At 40.0% G+C, this 10,875-nt stretch overlaps 1 protein-coding gene across 2 annotated transcripts in view; it reads right to left on the bottom strand.

The window, feature by feature from the left end:
- Positions 1–7,141: 7,141 nt before the first annotated feature.
- Positions 7,142–10,875, bottom strand: part of SLC9A7 (solute carrier family 9 member A7) — a 78,132-nt gene continuing 74,398 nt past the window's right edge. For both annotated transcript variants that reach the window (XM_076358726.1, XM_076358736.1), the window contains one exon: positions 7,142–9,683. In XM_076358726.1, the coding sequence (XP_076214841.1) occupies positions 9,435–9,683 (249 nt within the window). In that variant the 3' untranslated portion in view covers positions 7,142–9,434. The remainder of the gene's footprint in view (positions 9,684–10,875) is intronic.

Here is a 10,875-nt window from a genome sequence, read left to right as displayed (position 1 = left end):
TCGGTGCAACTGGTCTTGTCGGAAACGCTGACTTTTGAACCTGTTGATATGCTTTTGAACGCGCAGCCTGTGACAGCAAGTTTCACTATTTGCTTAGGGTACCAACATTGCCTTTGGTTTTGATTTGCTGCTTTGTGTCAGCAGGTACCCTCATCTGTTTTAGTAACAGGTGATCACCATTCCCTGTTCTCCTTTGCCATACCATTTTTAATTTTACAGATATCAGATCTTCCTTTGCCATCTCTTCTACCCAACTGAAACAACACAAGTGTTTATTCATCACATGAAATTTGCACTGTACTTCTGGTTACCTTTTTGCCCTGCTCTGTACCTTTTCAGGGGTTTTTTTATGTCCTTTCAAAGATGACCAAAGCTACGTGGCACGCTGATAGCAGGGACACATGGGGGATTTATAGAGCAACAGGTTTTTGTATTTGATTTCAGATCCCAACTTTGTTTGCCTTTTAAATCATTCCTGCTGTCTTCTGAACACTAACCAGAATGATGCCAAGCTCGCTCTTATGAGGAAACAGCTATTTTATAGGCCATTGCACTTGTATAGTTGGAGGTGCTTTTCACTAAGCACTACCCGACATTTTACAGTCAACCGTGGGTTCCATAATCCTGGGTAACTGAGTATCCCACATGTTTTTCACTTCCTACTCACTCCCTTCTCCAGATCCAGCAGCACAAACCTCTGGATGACATTGCTAGCAACTTCCCTCCATTGTAGAAACTGGTGAAAAGATAAGAAACAGAACCAAGAATAAATGGTCACATACTAATCCTGATAGATTCCTTTTCCTACAGCCACTAAGACAGCATGAGCTAAGACTTTGGCTAACAGACTTTCCAAATATCTTCTTATAAATGAAGCATACCATCCTTTGTCTGCATGATCATTCACTCTTTCTAAGAACAAAGTTAGAAGTTATAACTCCTCTTTATCACAGCCATATTGACATAAATCTATGTTTTATTGCTGCATATAATAATGTTTACTTTCAGTTGCAGCTTGCAGCCCTTCCTAAAATAAAAAGGGTATCGGAGCAACTGTTGGATCCTCCCAGGTGGGAATCATTAATTGTGTTTTATGGAAGAGAACTCCAAATCAATTGTGTACTGTGAGAAGAGGGTTGAGTTGCTAGCTTTGTCTTGAGGAAAGACCTACCAATATCAGCCCTTTTAACTTCTGAGCTGAAATACAGAGTTTATATGTATGTGTCAAGCCACAGTAAGTTTTGCACTATTATTAATCAAATAAGAAGAGGTGACATATTTCTGACTTGACTACAGATGACAAATATGACCATTTGTTCTACTACAGCTAACAGTATAACTCCACGTAAAACACTGAACTCCACAAAAGCTAACACCACCGTGTGCCTCCTACTTCCCAGTGACTCCAAGGTCTATGTGAAGTAAGGGAGTACTAAGAAGAAATGGAAAGATGAAGCACTCTGCTGACCTAGGACGGTATCACCGTGCTCATACCTAACTGGAAACCTGTGGACAGAGCAGGAGCTCCAAGCAGCACCAGCATTTCTTCTCTTTAGAAAGGAATGTGTGGATGAGGCCTTAATCAGCATGCTCAAACAAAGCTGAAATTACTGCAATATCTTGACCACACAATTGAATGTTTAGCTAAGTATGTACACAAATCAGCCAGTGGCAGAAAGCCCAGCAGGTGTTTCTATTCCCTCTCCTCCACTACTACTATCCCCACAGCATGGAGAGCTTTCACAATATTTTGCTTTTTCTCTCTTCCCCACCCACTGTTGTAGTTAAACAATAATCCCTTGCCATTTAACCTCATTAGGATACTGAGCTCCCAAACCAGGGCTCAGAGCACCTGCACGCCATCGTTGCACAAATTGCTTAAGACCAAAAAAAACAGGCCCCGAAACTGCAGAGAGTTGCTGTCCTCCTTAAATCCTCACAGCTTAAACTGCAAATATTGGAAAGACTGTTGCTGCTGAAGCCATCAACACTATGAAGAGGATGTATTATCTTCCAGCTCTACTGAACCTCTGCTTACAGTAATTACTTCAGCGTTGTTAAAGACATTTGGTGCAGTAGCACCCAATTTCTTGCACATAAGAGACACGCTCTCTCTGGGAAGGATAGGACTTAATATACATTATGGCCCTCCCCGACACAGCACTTGGCCCACCCACAGCTTGAACCTATTACACCATGCAGGCTTTAGGTGCTTTGATAACAAGGGAACAGAAGTTACCAAAAGTTTTGGACAGAACACCTACCATAGCAGTCTTCGGACAGCATGATATGCTTTGGATACCTCATGCATTTTCATCTTTGAAGTAACCTTAAGACACCTCCTGCAACCTTACTGATGTGTTTGTATCTTAAATGACAAGAGGTTAAGAGTTCTGAGAATGGTAGACTGATGAAAATCAGGTAAAATGCTGCTTCTGATTTTCTGCTTTCTGAACAGATCAGAACTAATACACAGAAAACCAGTAATGCACATCCTGTAACTGCAAAGGAAAGGCACAGCAGCCCGTCTCCCTCGAAGGAAGGAAGCGAATTTGGGACATCCTTAGATGGCTTACGTTCCCCCTGCTCCACCGAAACCAGCTATGGGTCACATCCCTTTCTTTACTTCTGATATCCCAAACTAAAAATCAGACAAACTTACCTCAAGTGACCCCTTGTGCTGGAAGCTGTTATTTCCCAACAACTATTACTAATCGGCTGTTGCAATCCAGAAGAAAATCTTCTGGTATTCTGCTTTCTGGTATTAATCTGTGTCAACATCAAGGCATTCAGCCAGGCAATTTAGGACTGAAATTCAGAATCAGACAGTGGATGATAACCTCCTGGATTAAACTACAATCTGGAAACAAAATTCATGAATATGTTATCACATGGAACTGCATGACCGACTTCTCCCTGCCTCTGTAATAACAACTTCAGAGATTTCACTAGTTAAAAAATAAATCCAATCTATTTCTCATAGCCTAAAGTTAAGTATTCTAACGTTGCAGCAAAACCCTTTTAAGTTGAGCATTCACTTTCTCTGAGGGAATGCAAATCTGTTTTTTTCCAAATAAAAGTGGGAAAGTGAGCTTTAAGTGCAGTATTTCAAGTTATTACTATAAAATTAACCAAATTTGCATAAGCTAGCAATGTAGCATAGCTTTGACATTGTGCTCAGGCACAAAAGTGAAGTCTGACTATTCTGCCTCCCCCTTTTTTTTTTTTTGAAAATGCATATAAAATACGTTTATATGGGATGCTTTCAAGCTCCAAAATGTTAAAAAAAAAAAATGCAGGAAACCAGGGGCATCAGAAAATTAAATGAAAAAGGATTATGTTAACACAAGCTAGAACTAACCCAAACATTTTTAATTTCCCCAGAATGAAGATTGCTGCTCATTTGCATGTACCAATATAATCCTTTCTGGCTTTGTACTACAGTATATGAACTTGGGAGGGGCACTGGCTCTACCCATACCGACATAACCAGGTATTAAAAAAGCCAGGGCTTCTCTCCCCCCCTGCAGACACCTTTCTACACCACCGAGTTCCCCAACGTAGTGGGGAACAGTGCAGTAGACAGTGCAGCCAACCTACAGAGTTCTTTATCCTGGTATAAATTGTTATGAGCTGCTCTTTCCCAGTTAAGTTTCAGTCCCCAGATAAAGCTTCAAACCCAATAGCATTTTGGAAGTCTGCAAGTCCATGCAGGTTGGTGCAAAATAGATGATGATCAAGAAAGTAGCATAGGATAAAAGTGTATTTTAGGATAAAGCGTCCAAACCAGATAGATCATTTTATTACCTGAAAATCTGAACCGATTCTAGTACTTTATCACAACTGTAATTTCCATAGCAAAAGCTTGTATAAATTGCAGGTATCAAATTAAGATATGGAATTTCATTTGAGTCTGCAACACAGATTCAAATATGATTGGCCAAACATTTACAGCCTGTTTGTATACATGCACGTGTTGCAAGGCACCTCCATATTTATCAGACTAATGTTACCCCAGAACTACTTTCAAAATTACTAAAGGCTTTTTAGATTCAAGAAAACATAGTAATGATGTGAGATTATTTTTAAAAAAAAATGTTCAAAGTTATTTGCCTTGCCATGGAGTAGAAGCAAGTCAGGGCTTCCCTGTGAAAGCCTTTGATTTTTTGATCGATTAGGGTGGGGGTAGTTTAATTACTTTTGCATTATCCCATGGCCTTTATTTTAGGATAAGGTGTGAAGTCCACAAAACTTCTCAGCATTTAGGACTGCAAGATTAAGAGTAACAATTGTTTACAGTGCTGTTCCCACAGTAAAGCTGCCTGTTTAAGCCATTTCCTGGCTTTGTAATTCACTATTTCCTCCACACTTTCCTTCTCTTTCACTTTGCAGGCTTATTTCTACTGGAAGTTATTTTTCAGAAGGGCACTCCCAAAAATCCCAGGCCAAGAAGTATCCGCGGTTTCTCATTGCGCAATATTAAGGTCTCCCCAGACTCGGGCAGCAAGACCCTCCTCCTGCACTGCAAATACGGTTTGCATGAGCCGCTTCTTACAAAGAGGGTTTTTCAATATGGGGACATTCAAAATTGTTATTCTACATGTATTTCTCTTAGGAATGTGTTCATGCTACTAAGCTGCTCTGTCCTACTTTCTGTGACTCTGATTGTGACCAAGATAGTATATTCCCCAAACTGACTGCATATAGCCTGCTTTCCTGCTGGATGGTCTCTGCCTCCTGGTCATGGTTTATTCTCCCTTGCTTCTAAGTTTCAGCAGGTCATGAGTTCAGTATTTTGGAGAGGGATACTCCCTGCTGATGCATCTGTAAGTTCTCTGGTTTCTCCCCGAAAAAGGCCCTCCCCTCACCCGCATCTTAAAGAAAAGTTGAGGCTTCTGGTTACTCAAATTCCATTCCCACACTTGCGGGGAGGCAGAGACCATCTCTGCCAAGGCTGAGGTCAAGCATGTTATTCCTGTGAGCTACTTCAAACAGAGTTAAAAGAAACACTGAACCTTTCTTTGAAAAGCATGTGAAGCATATTAGTTTCCAGGGTTTTACTGTTACGAATTAGACTCAAAGAAGCTCCTCTGACCAATACTGTCTGAAGAGAGACTGCAATTCAAGTTAAACTGAACTTCTAGAAGAAGGACCATGAGTTCCATGCCAATCTACAAATTGTCTCACTGATTATAAAGATTAAAATCACAGGATCTGGCCTCCTAGTTATTATAAGCTGCTCATGCTATCTATTAAAGTTGCTAGACTTCCTACTATGAGGTCTTTCCCTCCACCAAGGAGTAAAGCGTAATAGCTATCATATTAGTAGTAGCAGACATCATTTTAACCCTTGCTTCAGATCAGCTCTTTGGAAGTTCAGCCAAAAAAGCTTAGATTTTTTTCCCTGCAGTTAAAATTTCTGCAGTCCTTTCCTCAAAGGCAATTCCTTCAGTGTTTAAAAACAAAAAAAAAAAATTTTTTTTAGGCCAAAAACTTGCGTCCTTGGAATAGGGCTAGACTTGGTCAAGTACCAAGTATGTGATACTTTACCCTTGTTCAGTCTTTATCAGAGAAGTTAGCTTACACTGTACCCTTCCTCTGCATAGCAGACATGTAACGTACAGCATAAACACACTTGTCACAGCGTTCCTCCTTTCTGATAACTTGAGATCAGAGTATCAGAGCTACTGCTGAAACCAGTGTAAGCAGCACTTTGAACACCTCTCACAAAAAGCACGCTGAAAAATCCCGTGTTCTGCCCGTGTTTGTATTGAGGCTGCTATGGTACTGCTCTTAGCAGTCACAGGATCTGCTCATAGCTACTCAGCTTTAACTGATGAACGGCCTGTAGTCCCATGGAAGTTAAGAGAACTTGCTCTTTCGCACAAAACATGTGCAGTGTTGTGCAGGTGACTCAAAACGTGATCATTTCTCACACACACCGAATTAACCAGCAAGCAAAGCACAAAAATGCGTTTTCTAGATATTTTTTGTGTTCTTCCAAATTCTGTAAATGAAAATCTTTCTAATTTCCCCCCCAGACATTATAGATTAATACACAGAAGGGCTTAGATAACTTTTTAGTCTGTTTAAATACGATGTTAGCGTACCGCTTGTGGATTGCTGCGGCCTTTAACACAAATCAATCGGAAAGATTCGTTTGCATGGGAATTCAAGCAACTGCAGAACAGTCTTGCCTTACTGTCAGTATTAGCTTCTATGAAGCACTGAAATAAGATTAGGGACTTCATTTTGCCCTTCTCGAGAGACTGAAGTTAGCAGATTCCTTGGCAACTTCAGGTGAAGATTTTCAGCAGTAAGTTGACGATGCAGCAAGCAAAAAACTACAAGGAGCAATCACTCAGCCCCACGTACAAGGGCAGCCATGTAAGCTGCAACATCCTATGCTAGTATAGCAATGCTTTTTTCACTGAAGACCATGATCTTACAGGTTTTCTTTTTCAATTTGAAGAGGATACTAATATGTATCGACTGCTGTTCATCGCAATCTTAAGCTGTGTTTTCTATTCAAAACTGCACACCGAGTTTGTAAGAAAACACACATCTGCTGGTATGGCTCGGTCAAGTTCTTCCCAGCTCAGGATCTTACTGGAAAGGAATTGAAAGTATTAAACTATTCTTTCAAAAGGATATACACAAGAAAAAAGGATCTATTAGAGAGTTGGTGACATATGCAGTGTTTCAGGACAAGGAGGGGGGGTTTTGTTTGTTTTACTTTTGTTTTACTTTTTCAGTAAAGGAGTCCCCTGGGAATTTGATACAAGGATCGGTGTCAGTAGTAAGAAGAGGCTAGATGTTTTAGCTTACCTTTTGTTGGCAGTGAAGTCCAATTTTGGAAGGAGACTCAAAATGAAAAATAGATAGAAATCAAGGAATAAAATTCATTGTTATAATACATGAATAAAAATTAAGCTTATGTATATGGGCCTCCCCTCACCATGTTGGATAAGCGTTTTAAGTAATTTCTGAATGTGAAGTTAGACTATTATATTCCTCACCTCTCACCAATGATCCATCCATTTTGGCTGCTCTTTCACAACCACATTTTGGGCTTACTGGTGAACTTCATTCAATTGTATATTTTTGGTATGGGAATTAAAAACACAGACAGAGAAGCATCTGCACTGGGACGGTTTATTGATGTTTTCAAGAGATTCAGTCTTCCTGAAGAAGCTAATGAAACAGAATTTCTACTTCCAGAATCTGTACCTGATCTTTCTTCCAAAGAACAGATCTCTCTCTGCATAAGGCTCTGTTTTCAGCCAAAGTGATTTGGTAAACTTCAGCTTCAAGCTGCACGTCAAGATTTGCCTCGCTGTATTAAGTCCACTTATTTTGGGTAAGTTTCACTGTCTCAACCCAAAATTTGGTTCATATGACCCAGCTAATAACTCTAATTGTTGTAGAAGTCTCAAGTCCTCACACAGCATTGACAGCCTGGGTCTCAAAGGCTTGTCCAAAATGAATGCAATTGTTTTTGTAATTTAGGAGGAAACCACTTTTTCTACTGCCGGAGCACTTAAAAAGAAAAAAACAAGCCATGTAAACAGTATAAATAGCACGTATCATTGCTATCTGCTTTGTCTTCCTTGAAAGCAGAGGAGAACTGAAAAGGAGTTGTTCTGCTCAGAGATCTTCATCAGGGTTTGTTACTCTTCACCGTTTAAGAACGGAGCTCAGACTGTATTGCTCTTCCAGTTTTTCCACAAAAAAGCTTCGTTTCCTCGTGTCTCTTTTCTTAATAATGTCAGACAGTCATTACAGATCAATGCCCTTTACAAATTTACCTTGGAGGGACAGACAAGAAGGTAGATCACTCATTAGAGAACGCATTTGAAAGAAAGCAGACTAGACAATATGACTGCAATGTTCTTCTGCAGCAGTAAGTTCTTGTACCGAAGTTAGCCCATGAAGTTTAATAGTTAAGGAAAAACAGAGTGGGTATTTACTCACACACAATTTTATGAGAGGAACAACTGGAATGGCAGGAAGAAAACCACACTTTTTAGACAAACTGATATTACATCACATTAGTGGGCCACAGAACTCTTTAAAAAAATAAACCTTTTGAGACATGAGAATGAAATCACATTTTAGCATGCTTTAAATAGCTGAACTGCTCTTCGAAGCGTAAGTTTTCAGCTATTGGCAAAGACAATGATATCTCCTCATTTGGAAATTAAAAAGCATTTAGCAATATGTTAAAGCTAGCCTACGTGTAAGTGGGCTAAATACTAGGCAAAGATTTTTCCCTTTTCACATTTAAGATGATACTACTTCATCACTTCTGTAGCTTATATGTTGTTGTGCAGTGCCCCACTGAAGTTTCACATCTACTCTGCGAAAAAGAACAAGAGTAAACATCTTTCTTTTAGGATAGTCACAAATGGTAAAGCCAGTAGTATTTGTTTGTCTGTTTAATTAGATGTTTGCTATTTATCACACACAAGAACTGTAAGCAGAGTCCATGGATTCTTCTGAGCAATATGAAACCTCATGGTTCCATGCCAGTTCAGTACCGCCTCTCTCTCTCTCTTTTCTCCCCCTCCTCCTCTTGTCTGCTGTTTTCCCCAGCCCAAGATAGGTTTCCAACTATCTTCATCCGATTTTAAGAACCTTAAGGGAGAGAAAGTTTTACCTCATGACTTCTGCCCAAGAGAGCCTGGCTCTGGGCTTGTGTCGGGTCAGGTACGTCTTAGACCACAGGAAGCTGGATGTTTTTCTTTTGAGGCACTAGAAGTTAGGCTAATAGTAATAGTCAAGTTGCCCAAAGCTAAAGGGACAAGTAGCTCTCATTGCCTTCCTATTTAAACACATGGCCAGTGAAGAAATCTTCTTTTCCCTTTTTTCCCTGAAATACATTAAGTACAGCTTGCAGTAAGAGATTCCACAGAGTCTTGCGTTCATGCATCTGTAGTCCTAATGTATACTGTCCTGTTTTACTTTATAGTTTCCTCAACCTCACAAGAGAAGTTAACAGTGGGTCTCTCCACATTCAGAGACACACCCATCCTTTTTTATCTCATAATAATTATCATGTTTATATTTCTTCTTCCACATTCCCAAGCTAAGCCAATACAAGCTCAGTTATATGACAATGTTTTCATGTACCTCTCTTCAGAGAGAGCTGCTGCAGCTGAACAAGACAATTGCAGCATGCTAGTTATACTCGGATTCAATATGCAGCTGAAAAGAGGAGAATTACCAGTTTCCTCATTCGTCTATTTTCAGACATTTAGAAAACCCCACTGTCAGCATCTTGAGTAAAAAATAGGTGACATCTTCATACCCTAGTAAAACCACTTACGCATGTTAACTTGTTTAAATAAACATCCCCACCTCAAGTGACACAGTGGCCTGCAGTCTTCCTTGATCCATCCACAGAGCAAGAGTTATTTTTACTGAGTCAGTAATCATGCGTTATCTTCCAGAGGAAATACTAGCCGGGTACCCCTGCTTGTAACTTCATGATCTGCTGCTCCCAAATCACGTTCCAGTGCTTCCTCTGAACTACTTTTTGTTCTCCTGCCATCGAGGCTAGTGGTAGCTGTATGGGGGCCAGAAGAACCGTTCGCAGTTATTGTTGTATCACCGTATGTCACAGTAAGGTCACCATCATTCAGAATAAAATCAGAATCCTCTTCTCTAAGCTGTTCTTGATTCTGGAAAAAAAAAAGAAGAAAAATCTTTGTACAGTGCACAACATCTGGTCTTTGCCAAGAAGGTAACTGAACAGAAGAGTTTACCTAAGCGTCAATACAGAAGCAGTAAGCGGTAAAGTTCCACCTTAAGAAATGTTAAAAATAACCTTGAACCCGGTGTTTGCAAATCAGCTTACTGCTCCCTGTATAACTACTGCTATTGTGGAGAGATGAGAGCGAGCTGAATCCAAGAACTAGATTATGAAACCGGTAGCTAGGGATTTAATAACACTGGAAGTTTACTGGAAGTACAGGAGAGATGAGCAGTATACGCTGGTTTTTGCATGACAATTTAGAAGGCAGTACAGGAAAAAGACTGGAGACCAAGCACAATTAAGTCACTCCAGATACAAAGTCAGAGTTGCATCTGTTGCTAATTAGTCAAGTTCATTAGTAAAAGACTCATGCAAACTGCTAAGAACTCATTAGGCCCAAATTCTTTATATTCAAGGTTTCCTCAACAAATTTTTTTATAGATCAAAAACTAACCACACTCTTTTAAACTATCTGCTTACTCTTACCTGGTACTAAATAGAGAATTACTTGACCTAGTTCTTAGGAACGCTCCTGAGCCATAGAAGTATGAAAGACTGATACAAGAAAGTGCTTGCTTCATAGTTTTGTAACTAGTTCTGATGTTTTCTTTTTGAAATCATTCAAGAAAGTGGCTCACGAAACCCTGTGACTTTATTTTGGCAGAGATGGGATGAAATATATGGTCAGAGACTACAAATTGCTGAAGTGTAACAAAACAACTTAATTTCTCTACACAGCATAATACAACAGCGAGCAATTGTACCATGTTTCACTCCTGTTTAACATGGTCTTGGTAAAAGGCAAAACAGCTGAACTGGTCAGAAAGCGGGGCTTCCTCATATCTGAAGAAAATTCTATCAGTACTATAAGCTTGCTTTCTTGCAACTGACAGCAATTATTTCCTCATATGAATAGCTCCATACTGCTTAGCAAGAGCTGAAATGTAAGCGTGTGTGTGCTGTTCTCCTCGGTAGGCTGAACACTGATCAGACTACATTCTCAAAATCCATCATTTTCTTCCACTTTGGCAGAGGAAGGAGGGCACAGGCTATGTGAGATAGAATGCCTGTGATCAGCCTGACCAGAAAGCCCTACCTGTATTGCAGAACAGGAGTTC

This window comes from Aptenodytes patagonicus, chromosome 1, assembly GCF_965638725.1.
Source record: "Aptenodytes patagonicus chromosome 1, bAptPat1.pri.cur, whole genome shotgun sequence".
NCBI lineage: Eukaryota > Metazoa > Chordata > Aves > Sphenisciformes > Spheniscidae > Aptenodytes > Aptenodytes patagonicus.
The sequence above is the reverse complement of the archived record's forward strand: the minus strand, read 5'-3'. Positions and strand labels throughout refer to the sequence as shown.